At 51.4% G+C, this 12,795-nt stretch overlaps 1 protein-coding gene across 1 annotated transcript; it reads left to right on the forward strand.

Annotated features, from left to right (window-relative positions):
* Positions 1-208: 208 nt before the first annotated feature.
* On the forward strand, positions 209-4,775 carry FEZF2 (FEZ family zinc finger 2). Its single transcript, XM_061396514.1, has 5 exons — positions 209-1,443; positions 1,807-2,716; positions 3,064-3,198; positions 3,401-3,533; positions 4,414-4,775. Exons 2-5 carry the CDS (start codon positions 1,865-1,867, stop codon positions 4,671-4,673), a joined length of 1,380 nt encoding a protein of 459 aa, XP_061252498.1. The 5' UTR covers positions 209-1,443; positions 1,807-1,864; the 3' UTR covers positions 4,674-4,775.
* Positions 4,776-12,795: the final 8,020 nt, after the last annotated feature.

Here is a 12,795-nt window from a genome sequence, read left to right on the forward strand (position 1 = left end):
GCAAACAGATGAATTCAGCCCCTCCAAACCGAGCGCGGAGTGCGCTGCTTTTGTGGCGAGGCACAAAACGCTGAATTCCTCCGAACTTACTTGGGGCCTGTCTAGAAAAGGGCCTTTTCTTCCCTCTGCGTGTACCTCTGGCCACACTAAGTCTCTGCCCGCCCCCCTTCAGTCCTCCTCCCTCTCCCCTCTGATAATCCTTCTCTTTATTTTAGAAAAACACAAAACCCGGTTCCACGCGGTGCTTTAGTGGCTAAAAGTGAAAGAGCTGCCTTGGCAGAATTCAGCTCTATGAATCACTTCGGAAAATTGGTTCGACTGAATGGCCTTAGGAGGAAAAACGTTTTAATAGGATCCAGGGGAGGTTCTGCTGTTTCAATCTGCTCCTTAAACAGGTGGAGATTGGACCGTCTCAATTATACAAACAGTAAGTACCCGTCAGCGGGGAGACCTGCCCTCGGAATCCTCCTTGCTCGCAGCCCTGAACCCGCAGCGGAGTCGGGCTTTGCCTCAGAAACCCGATCACAAATCAGCGATCCCGATCAATCAAGCTCTCAAACAGCCCTCCCGCTCAGGGTGCAGCCTCCCTCAGCCGCAGGCGGAGAGCGAGTCGGAGAGGGGGACGCGCACCCTCCAGGCGCCGAAGCCCCCAGGATCTGGGCGCGCGGCCTTGCTCCTACGGACGCTACGGGGTCGTCCTTTGGCTGCAGGAGCTCTCTCCCGACCTCCGACGCCAGCCAAGGCGAGCTGGTTGTTTTTGCATAAATTAATATTTCCCCATTAACAAGTTCCCCCCTCCAAACGCAGCGCCCGCGTCCCTGCGCCACATCCTAATGAGGTAATTATCATTTGCGCGTGTTCGGGGCTGGCGCCGGCTCCGTGGGTAAATGGCAGTTTATTAGCACGATGCCCAGCGCGGCTGCAGAGGGCTAAGGGATACTTCGGTGACTAGACGGACACCCAGGGGCCCTTTGAGGCGGCGCGCCCGGGACCCCCTGCCCTCTCCGCGTCCCCCAAACCTATAGGCCCCCAAAGTTGTGAATCACGCACGGAACTCTGCCTGGGTTTGGGCTCCCCCCAACCCTTTTTTTTTTCCACCGGCAAAACCATCACGATTCCTCCCCCTCCCCCTCCCGTCTCTTCCCTCCTTCCCGATTCGCGAACCGCTCGCACTTTCCCGAGGGGAGCGCGGGCGCCAGTTGCCTCCTTTTAAAGTTTGAGGGGCGGTGGCGGCGGCGGCCGGCAGGCGCGGTGGAACACAGGGGCCGCTACAGGAGCCGCGCCGCCGCCCATGTCATTCCACTTCAAGTGACTTCATGTGATGTCAGCTGAATGTAAAAGACAGTGATCTCACGCGGAGGGGAAGATGTTTGCCATCAAAATGTGACAGAGGAGACAGGCTGCATGGCTCGGACCGCATCTCCTTGGCGGTGGGGGAAAGAGGTAAATGCGAGGTGGCTCTCCCGGTCCTCTTTAACTTTGCCCCTTCACTATCTAGCTCCCAGCACGCGTGGCGGAGGCCAGGGTCCAGGGAGCGGCTCAGGGGGGTTAATTTGAGGCTCTTTTCTTTCTTTCTTTTTCTCCCTCTCTCTTCTTCCTCTGTAAACCCTCCCCCTTTTCCCCCCTTTCAAAGTCCCGGGGCAGGGGCTGGTGGGTTCCTTTGCGCGGCGGGTTAATGGGCGGTAATTTGGTACCCTTGGGTGCACTTTGTTCTGCCCCTGTTCATTTGAATGCAAATGGGTGACCTGGACCCGACAAGGTGCTTATTAAATTGCGGTTTCCCTCCCTGCCTTTTCCGGAATGCAGACTTAGAGGAGAGAGGCTGCGCCCTGGCCCAGTCCGGTACGACTCGGCTCGGCGCGCCATGGCAAGCTCGGCTTCCCTGGAGACCATGGTGCCCCCGGCCTGCCCGCGCGCAGGAGCGTCGCCGGCCACTTCCAAGACTCTGGCCTTTTCCATCGAGCGCATCATGGCTAAGACGTCGGAGCCCCGCGCGCCCTTTGAGCCCCGGCCGGGGGCACTGGAGGCGGATAGCGGCCAGGGCAAGAAATTGCTCAACCTCTGCTCGCCGCTGCCCTGTATGATCCCCCTCCAGCCCCTAGGCTACGAGATGCCGTCCAAGACGCTGCTCAGTTACTCTGAGCTCTGGAAAAGCAGCCTCCGGGCGGGCGGCAGCGGCGGCGGCGGAGGAGGAGGTGGAGGCGGCGGTGGGGGGGCCCCGGTGTGCGGCGCCAGCGGCTTGTGCAAAACCAACTGTGGCGTGTGCTGCAAGGCCGAGCTGGGCCTGGTACCGTCGGCGCTGCCCTCGGGCAGGGTCATCAAGCCGCAGGTCATCAACCAGGCTGTGGGGCTTCCGGCCAGCGGTTCGCTCTACTACTTCAACTACCTGGACTCCGCCACTTACCCGCCGTCTGAGCTCCTCGGCGGCCACCTCTTCCCGTCCGGTCTCCTCAACACACAGGCCCCCGCTGCCCTGGCTGCGCACCCCAAGCTCTTTTTGCTGGAGAACGCCAAGTTGGCCGGCCTGACCGCGGACAAGTTTGCCCATCCAGCCCCCTACGCCCATAAGGAGCGCTTGCCTGCGCCGCTGGAGCAGGTGCTGAAGGAGAACTCGGCCCTGACTGCTGAGCGCGGCGGCGTCAAGGGCCACAGCAAGCTGCCCGGTGGCTCAGCGGACGGCAAGCCTAAAAACTTCACCTGTGAGGTGTGCGGAAAGGTGAGGCTCGGGGTCCTCGGAATCTGGGAGGGGTGAGCAGCTGCTTCCTTGAGGGGCAGCCTGGACGGCCCCTTTCTCAAATTTGGGAGCTCCCTAGTAGCTGTCTACTCGAATTGAGAGCACAGTTGGGCCTCAGTTTCCTTTTCTGTAAAATGGGGATGCCTTTGTCAGCAGCCTCACAGGACTGGCACGAACAGTGGATTGGGAAGCTCTTTACAAAATGAAAAGGGCTGTGGTTTCTGAAGGGGGTTTTGGTTGGGGGAGGTGGTCTCTGCGTGCCCGCCCCCCCAACCCTGCCAGGCGGACTCGGACAGACAGCCACAAGGCCCCCTTGTGTGCTTCCATAGGTGTTTAACGCTCACTATAACCTCACCCGCCACATGCCAGTCCACACTGGAGCCAGACCGTTCGTGTGCAAAGTCTGTGGCAAAGGCTTCCGCCAGGCCAGCACGCTCTGCAGACACAAAATTATCCACACCCAGGTACGTGGGCCCCGGGTCTGGCCCGACCCGTACCCAACACCCGGAACTAAGTGATGGGGTTGGGGAGAGAATGACCAAGGGTTCCCGTTATAACCCCCACCAGAGGCCCCTGTCCCTTCGGTGTGCCCCTTCCAGGTGCCCCCCAAGGTGGCTTCTCCTGGCCGGGGCCTCAGCCTCATGATGCGCACGCCCCTCTCCGCAGGAAAAGCCGCATAAATGCAACCAGTGCGGCAAAGCCTTCAACCGCAGCTCCACGCTCAACACACACATTCGCATCCACGCGGGCTACAAGCCCTTCGTCTGTGAATTTTGCGGCAAAGGCTTTCACCAAAAAGGTAACGTGTAGGGCGAGGCCCTCTCCTCACCTCCCCTTGGGTCTCGGCAGGTCATCGCTAGCGGGAAGGCAAAGAAGGATCTGGAGAGAGCGCGCGCGAGGGCCGCGGGCTCAGGCGCAGCATTTCTTTGGAATCGGGTTGTACGGGGTTTCGGTGGAAGCTCTCCGGGTTGGATTAGTAGAGCTCGCTGGACTCAAGCTGGTTGCACGGGGAGACTGTGAATTTGGGAGATGGGAAGAAGGAAAGGGGTAGAGGGAAAGGAAGTTGGGGAAAGACAAGGTATCGCCCTATGGCGGAAGCGTCCCTTTGTAGCCGGGATTCTTTTGAAAATGGAAAAAAAAAAAAAAAAAAAAAAATTCGAGGCGTAATCCACCTCCTGGGAACAGTTTAGACTGGGGGAAACCGCTACTGTCTCCAGCATTCCGCTTGGATTTTCCCAGGCACGTTCGGATCTCCAAGTGGTTAGGGGACCATAGGGAGTAACTTTAATAATAAGAAAATAATAATAATAGGGGACGAAGTCCGGGTTCATGCGAATTTCTTCGAGCGAGGCGGCGGCCCGGAGAAGGGCCCCATGCATCTCTCTGGGCAGCACAAAAGTTTCCAGGCCGGCGGAGCTCAGCGGGAGGGATGCTGCGCGGGCCTCAGGCCCCGGCGGGGCTGGGACGCGGGGCGGCTACGCGGGACTCGGCCCTGCATCCTGTAGTGAGAGCCCGGGGCTTGACGCGTACGAAGTTTGACAACTTCTTCACTCGGAGAGGTCGCGCCTGCCTAGCCAAGCGTCGCCTTCTTTACGCGGGCACCTGAGCCAACCCCGGGACACCCGGCCCCTCCCCGTCCCACTTTACCCCCCCCCCTTTTTGTTTTTGGTCTCCTGTAGGGAACTACAAGAATCACAAGCTGACCCACAGCGGCGAGAAGCAGTACAAATGTACCATTTGCAACAAGGCCTTCCACCAAGTCTACAACCTGACCTTCCACATGCACACCCACAACGACAAGAAGCCTTTCACGTGCGCCACTTGCGGCAAAGGGTTTTGCAGAAACTTTGACTTAAAGAAACACGTGCGCAAACTCCACGACAGCGTGGGCCCCGCCGCCCCCTCCACAAAGGACCTGACTCGGACAGTGCAGAGCTGAGAGCTCCTGCCTCACCCTCCCTTCCAGTCCTATCCAACCCCCAAACAGATCACACGTATAAACTTATTTCTAAAATTAAGAGAAAGGAAAGAGAGAGAGAGAGAGAGAAAAAGCTATAGCAGAAAGGCTAAAATCTATTTATCGAAACCAGCATATTTTTGGAAAGCTAAACGTTTCCTCGATGACTGGCAGCAAACGCCTGGCTCCCCACCTTTGTATATTCGGGAAACTTATTTAAACCCAGCGCGCCGAAACGTATTTAATTCCAGGCCTCGGCTTCTGGCTTCTCCTCCGGCGGCAGCGGGTTTTAACCCCAGCCTGTCACGTGAACGTCCCGGAAGAGCGCGGCGCCCCCAGCCATCTTTATACAGCCATGTAAATTCTCCTGTACACACGAACACGGAATATATACATATATAACTCAATAAACAGAATCCTTAGTGCGTCTTTTCTTTTACCCCCTCTCCCCTCGCCGCAAATCAGCTCAGCAACCCTAAAGAATGAAAAAGAAATAGGCGTTTTAAGCATTTCTCGGCCGCGCACATGCGACGTTTTCTGAGGGCACTGGAACCAGGGTGAGGCCAGATCGGTCCTCCTGCCACGCTAACGTGTTCAGATCCCCCCAGGAACCAAGGATGTAAAGGCCTACAACGGCCCTCACGTTGTACCAAATTTTTATTTGCTAACTGTTCTGACCAAGGGATTCTGGGTGTTGCCATATTTGGGTGAGTTTTTTAAAAAGAAGGGATTCAAAGTGGCTAGGTGTTGGAGAGCAGGTTTGGGATGCGTGTCCTAGAGCAAAGAGCCCCACCACAGTGGGGTAGATGGCATGGGCACTGCCGCGCCGGGGCGCTTCTGGGCATTCCCTCTTGTCTGGGTGATGTAAGGGGAGCCACTCTTCCACTCAGTCATTCCTGGCGGCGAGAACTGGGGGCCAAGTGTCCCAGCCCATTCCGAGCTTTAGGGCTCCGCGGCCCGCGCTGTGGTCTGAGGCCGGCCTCCGGGTGCTGTGCGCCCTGCCGCGGGAGGGCGCATCCGGGCTCCTGCGGCTCGCAGCCGCCGCCGCCCCCAGCGTCCTGATTACCGCTCAGTTAGCCCATTTCCTGAATAGCTATCTCCGCCGCCGAGCACGCTGATGAAATGATCTCACGCTTGCTTTCTAAGTAATGACCCAAATTAAGAGAGAAAACAGAGACCCTTCAAACAGCATTACATTAATCATCTAATCATTCCCAGGAGGGGGCCGGCCGCCGCCGCCCCGTTTGATCCGAATCTGGATAATCAAGAGCTCGGATTACTGGCTCGGCGCGCCGGGCCTTCTCCTCCCGCCCCTAATATTCGCACCGCGATTCAGCCCACGTTTTCTGGAACAATGTTCCCCAGCGCCAGAAGGAAATGTGGCGCGGGGCCGGGGAGTGGGCTTCCACGCAGCCTCGCCACTGCAAGGGCTAGGGCGGCGGCGTCTGGGCGCTGATCCCACGCGGATTCCCACTGCAGGTGGAGGGTATTTGGAGGGAAAGATGGTTAATGCAAAAGGAAACTCCCAAGTAAGTCTGAAAGTGACTTGAGTGGGTATTATCCCAGAGCCCGGTATACAGTAGGCGCTTAGCGCTGCTTGCGCCAGGGACTCCCACAACCAAAGAAGCTCACATTGCCGGAGCGCTTGCTCCACGCCACTCAAACCATATTCTTTCGAACGTTCACAACCCGCAAGCTGGGGGGTGATTATTCTCACCCTGTGGAAGGATGGAGAAACTGAGGCAGAGATCAAAACTAAATGACCTGCCTAGGGTCCCAGGACTAGGTAGGGTCAGGAATCGGAGTCTAGACTTTTAGAAAATCCCAACTGCCTTCAGTCCTCGTTGGTGGGGGAGGAGTGTCCCAGCTGGGACTCGGGAGAAGACGTTCGGCTGCTGGGTGGAAGTTCTGTCCAGGTCACAGCCAAAGGTTGGGTCCTCACCCCACCCCCCGCCCGATTCGCAGACCCATTGCGCGGGGAAGGAGAATTGTCGATTTTGTTTGCACAGAGGACAGCGACAGCTTCCTCAGGCTGTCGCGGGGGTATTTTTAGTACCTCCGATTCAGAAATAGGAACGTGTACATTAGAATTCCATTTCCTGAAAGGAGAGCGTCCTCGTTTTTTTTTTGTATTCCTCTCCCCCTCCCAAGTCTGGGAAGACGCAGCCAGGGGAGGGGGGCGAGGAAGCGAGGAGGAATTTAAATGTTAGCTCGTTCTGGCTGCATTTCGCTGAGGGGAGATTGGGACCCAGAGGGATATGCAGATTTAACTCCGAAATCTCGGTGGATGCCACAAACCCCAGGAAACCCCACATTGGGCGAGGAGGACTTGGCGGCTAAAGATACGGAAATAGCGCCTTGCTCTTCCCAGACATCTATCCCCAGGGGGCTTGCGGGCTGGTTTGAGGAGTCCGATCCTATTCCAGTTTTATCTCCCTAGGTTTTATTAGCCCCGCCTCACAGATACACACCCCTTCCCCATTTCTGGGAGCTCCTGGGTGCCCTCCGACTGTCTCAATCAAAAATCCTTTGCTTCTTGCATCTCTGAAAGGATCCTTGGCAGAGGGGCTTCTTGGAGACCAGACACTGGCCAGGACAAGTCCACCTTCTTCCTAAATAGTTCCAGAACTTTGGGCAAGGGGCAGACACCACAAAATTTAGCGCAGAAGCCTCCTCTTAGAGAACTGAGTTTAAAAAGTTGGCCTGCATTTGGGAAAGGTGATTCGGTTCTCCTCTTTCTCCTTAAGAAGAAAAGATAAATAAAAAATAGATGGGGCACTCCCATCCAGGGAAATAACTTTCTAACCATCAAGTGAGAGAATGGTTCTCTGAGGAAATTCTTCTGTAATGTTTTCACAGGAGAAAGACTAAAAGGGTTGCCCGTCTCATAAACTGGAGACATTTATTTCCAGGTGACGGTTCTGAAGAGGGTTGAAGATCCCATGTTTGCAAAGGACTGCAAATGAGATAATACTAATGCGTGGAACAGGAGGCATTTCTCTCTTGGACTGCTCATCTCTCTCTGCCGTCGGGGAGAGGTAAGGAATCAGAGCTCTGAGTGGAACCTGAGCAGTTACTTGACTACTCCAACCTCCTTGAGGTTGTTCCCTCATAACCTGATTGTTACTTAACCTTCACACCAGCGCCTGTCAATCGCTCTGCCCTGAGAAGGTGTTATTTCACATCTGGTGGTAATTGTAGATAAACAGAGTTCTTCCATATCTATAGGGCTTAACGCTGCTTGGCTTGAAGTCCCTCCTCCTCAGTTTAAGATGTCTGCTTCCTTCAGCTGGGGGGGGATTCAGAAAAGGATTTCTTCACCTGGAAAGTAGTGTGAGGAGAAAAGGAACCTTCTATCTGTATGACTAAATACCTTTCGCAGCCAGTGCAGGTTCTGACGCCAACGCTAAGCTGTTGTAAGTAACTGTCCTCACTGAAATCCTTCTAGGTTATTCCCCATGCATCGGAATTGATGGGTGAAAGGTTCTATTTTCTGGGTTTTTTTTGCCTCATAATATTAATCTGTTTGCATGACTTGTAGTTTGCATTATTAACAAATGACTTAAACAAGGTAGTCATCAGGCACATATTAATATTCTAACCTTGATTAAATTGAAGAGGCCACCCTTAAAAAATATTTTTTAAAAAAATCAAATTGCGGGGGAGGGGAATCCTGTCACAGACACAAAAAAGACTCCAATTATCTTTTCCCCTACAAGATGTTTGTTCTGTCCATGACTGCTCACACTTCAGCAATCTTGCCAGCAAGACTCAAAAAAAAAAAAAAAAAAAACCCTCCTCCTTCCAAAGCCACAGCCTTGTACATAACAGATTGTACAGTCCTATTGCCTTAGGCGAGTAAGAGGTTCCTCTCTGCAAAGAGCGACACAGAGAAGTTGCCAGCATCCAGACGCATTTTGGGGGGCACTTGTGCTCACTCTTGCCTCGGCTGCAGAAGTGTGTCTGTAAGGTCCCCATTTTGCTGTTTGGCTCACAAGAGGATAGGGAGTCGCCTGAGCCAGGCCCGAGAATCACAGCAACAAGGCATCCAGGTGTGCTGGTGGTGAATGAGCTGGGGAGTGAATAACAGTGAGGGGTGGGGGGGCGGGGTGCTGCCAGAGAGAGGACTGGAGTCTTGAGAAAACGCTGGGAAATAAACAACCTCAAGGCAGCTGCGTTGCCCTTTTCCCTGCACTTCCCTCTCAAACGTCTGAGCAACCAGTTTGCTCCTAGAAACATGTTAATTGCCAACGGAGCTCATTAAGGCATGCACATGCAAAACACAGCAAGAAAGATTAATGGACAAAAGCGCAATAATGAACTGTCAACAATCGGGCCCATCTACGCGACCAGGATCACTCAAGAATGAGGCATTTAGAGGCAACAAAGGATTGTCTGGGACAGGAAGAAAAGACGACCTAGACTTTTGTTTAGTCAACACAATTGATTACAAATGAGAGATTAACAGGATAGCTTCAGATTTTTTTAAAAAGAGGCAGAAAAGAAAAGTCCAATTAAGTCCACCGAATGTTAACTACATTGCGTTCCATGCCTAGCCCCAAAGAAATTCTCATTAAACCATCCCTGGCGATCCCTTTTGGAAAGTAATTTGTCTCCCTGATGGAGCAGAGAAAGAGAATCGTGTAAAAGAAAGCGTTAGTTCTTGGCACAATGAGCTTAGGAGACACACTAGAAAGAGCCAAAGGGGGAGTTAATGAGCATCTGACAAACTGCTTGGATTCAGGCCTAGAGAACAGCGATGAAAAGATGAAATTGGCCAACAACTATTCTTTATATCAAACATAAAAAGGCCAATCTGAAATGGGGCTGCTCAAAACTGGTTGAAAGTACATAGCCCAAGAAAAGGGAGCCGCCGCCAGGCCCCTTGGTGGACACTGGACAGACAGAGGCAGAACTCAACCAGCCAAGAGCGAGGAAGTAGGCAGAAAGGTGGGCTTGCCAGCACAGAGCAAACTCTACCAAGAGCCACACATCTTTGGTGGTGCTGATCTGAAGCTCTTGGTGCCCACCACCAACCCTCTGGATGTTTCTTTCATAAGTAAAAAATGTATCAGGCTAGCCTTTGAGGACTCCCTACAAGTTCTGGTAATCTGGTTATGAGCTCCCAGCATTCCTCAAACTATACCTCTCTCTCTTCTAGAGCTAAGACCACCCCCACCCCGCTCCCACCCACCAGGATACCAGATGTCCCTAACTCACATTCAGATCTTCTACCCTCCGTCCTAGTGACCATTCAAAACTGTCACCCCCCAGGTGACTGCCTTCCTAATTCTGCACAGGGCACAGAAGTAGAGAGAAAGACACTCATCACCCACGGCTTTGTGGACCAGGTGATCAAGTATTTAAATTATTTCTCTTAGCTCATCTGGCATTAAGACACTGCGTCACTTTAATGTTTTCACTTTTTAACAAAGTAGGTCAACATATCTGTCTATTTCAGATGCATATTACATCCCAATTAAACATAAATGTCCAGACATTCCCAACAGTGGAAGTGTTTGGAGTTCTTTTACACTCAGTGTTCAGTAAAGCCAGGTAAAGAGAGCCTAACACTGTGTGTGATAGGGTTTTCCACTTCCAACTAAGGAGTGTGTTAAGTGTCCAACTCTTTGAAACCCCATGGACTGTAGCCCACCAGGCTCCTTTGTCCATGGAATTCTCCAGGCAAGAATACTTCAGTGGGCAGCCATTTCCTTCTCCAGGGGATCTTCCCTACTCGGAAATTGAACCCAGGTCTCCCGCATTGCAGGCAGATTCTTTAGTGTCTGAGCCACCAGGGAAGCCCAACTTCCAGCTAAGGAACCCAGAACAAATTGTGTGGTTGCTTAATGCCTTATTTATTCCATATTTGATGTGGGACCAGTGCCACCTCAGATACTAGAGTGCAGCCTTGAAATCTTGATTCTAGGTTTTGTATTCTTACTCTCAAATCCTTGGTAACAGCTATCACATTTCTGAGGTCTTGGCTTGCACTTCAGGCTTTGCTCATGCTTCATGAAAAAAATATATTGGTGCCTAGAAGTAAAGAATGGGGAAGAAAAAGTATACCAATTCAAAATAAAAACAGTCATCTAGGATGAAAGACTGGCTCTGGTTTTCAAAGCACAGAGGTGTTATACAATCTAGAAAGGTAGATTTCAGGAAATAGAGGAGAAAGTGAGACGTTTCTATTGTAGATCAATCAGAATCTGATATAATGTGTTTTTTATCAGGGCATCCCGTGAAGGCCATGTGACCTGACACATCACCTTTGTGGTTTCTCTCCTTCGGTGGTCTTCAGTCCTGGGTCATTTTTGGAGTTCTTTCCTTCCTCAAGGAGTTTCATGGTCCTCATATTGCCCCGCCCCCACAAAGTGCAAGGTGATGAATTGCCTTGGGAAAGATAACTTATTATTTCTAAGGAGAAAATCCAGTGAGTGGTTAGGAGCCTGGGGTCTGGCATCAAAACAGCTGAGTTCAAATCCTAGCTCAGATACTTCTCAGGGCTCTGTTTCTTCATTTGCAAAATAGAAATAGTTTCTATCGTGCCTGAAACTAATAAAACGTTCTGTGTCAATTGTACCTTAAAAAGAAAAAAAAAATGTTTTTTTCTCACAGGGCTGTTGTGAGGCTTAAATGAGTTAACACATATAATTAGAACTTAGAATAGTACCTGGCATGTACACAGGAAGAATTCCAGAAGTTAGCGGTAATTATTAGAAAAACTCAAGTAGCAAAACATGAATGCAGAGCTTTCTAAAGAAATTTTACCTGTGTTATCTTGTTGACTCTTCATTACATATTCATTAGGTAAGTTTTCTCAGCCTCATTTTAAAGAGGGGCAAACCTAGTTGCTGAGAAGGTATGATTCCTGTTAGTTCACATGACTGGAAGGTGATGGACTGGCGACTCATACTCAGATGATTCTGTCTAAATATGGGTCATGGTTTTAAAAGGACGATGTACAAGAACCGCATAACATTTTTGTTTAAAATGCGTCTGATGGGAATATAAATTGATGTCGTCACTGTGGAGAACAGTATTGAGGTTCCTTTAAAAACTAAACACAGGGGGCTTCCTTGGTGGTCCTGTGGTTAAGAACATGCCTTGGGATAGCGGGGCACAGGTTCAATCCCTGGTCGGAGAACTATGATCCCACATGCTGCAGGGCAACTAGGCATGCATGCCCCTATGAAAGAGCCCGTGTGATGCAATGAAGATCCCATGTGCTGCAACTAAGACCAGATGGAACCAAAAAAAAAAAAAAAACTAAACATAGAACTACCATATGATCCAGTAATCCCACTACTGGGCACATACCCTGAAAAAAACCATAATCTAAGAGGACACAGGTACCCCAGTGCTCATTTCAGCACCGTTTATGATAGCCAGGACGTGGAAACCTAAAAGTCCAATAACAGAGGAATGGATACAGAAGATGTGGCAACATACAGAATGGAATACTACTCGGCCACTCACAGGAATGAAACAGGGTCATCTGTGGAGATGTGGATGAACCTAGAGTCTGTCGTACAGAGTGAAGTCAGTCAGAAAGAGAGCAATGAGTACCGTATATTAATACATACACATGAAATCTAGAAAAATGGTACAGATGAACCTACTTCCAAGGCAGGAATAAAGATGCAGATGCAGAGAGTAGACACGTGGACACAGAGTGGGAAGGGAGGGTAGGACGAACTGGGAGATTAGGATCGACATATGTACACTTCCATGTGTTAATGTAAAATAGATAGCTAGTGGGAACCTGCAGTAAAGCACAGAAGCTGAGTTCATGCTCTGTGATGACCCAGATGGGTGGGATGGGGGCGTGGGTGGGAGGGAGGTCCCAGAGGGAGGGTATGTATGTATGCATAAGGCTGATTCACTTCTTATATAGCAGAAACTAACACAACATTGTAAAGCAATTACGTTGCAATAAAAGAATTTTTTAAAAAAGAAAAAGGCACCTGAATTCCATTTACTGAGATGCTGGGTTAACAGTTCTGCTCTGTAGCCCAGGAATCTGCATTGTAACCTGAGGCAGTTGGTTCCTGACTACATTTAAGAAACACTGATTTAGCATCTGTGTTCGTTCCACCTCACA

This window comes from Bos javanicus, chromosome 22 (assembly GCF_032452875.1).
Source record: "Bos javanicus breed banteng chromosome 22, ARS-OSU_banteng_1.0, whole genome shotgun sequence".
Classification (NCBI taxonomy): domain Eukaryota; kingdom Metazoa; phylum Chordata; class Mammalia; order Artiodactyla; family Bovidae; genus Bos; species Bos javanicus.

What these genes read in the sequence shown, in the direction of transcription:
- FEZF2 (XM_061396514.1), top strand. Translation starts at nt 1,865, where the DNA reads ATGGCAAGCTCGGCTTCCCTGGAGACCATGGTGCCCCCGGCCTGCCCG. An exon ending in ACAAAATTATCCACACCCAG is followed by an intron (nt 3,199 to 3,400) that starts GTACGTGGGCCC and finishes CCCTCTCCGCAG; the next exon opens with GAAAAGCCGCATAAATGCAA. An exon ending in CAAAGGCTTTCACCAAAAAG is followed by an intron (nt 3,534 to 4,413) that starts GTAACGTGTAGG and finishes GGTCTCCTGTAG; the next exon opens with GGAACTACAAGAATCACAAG.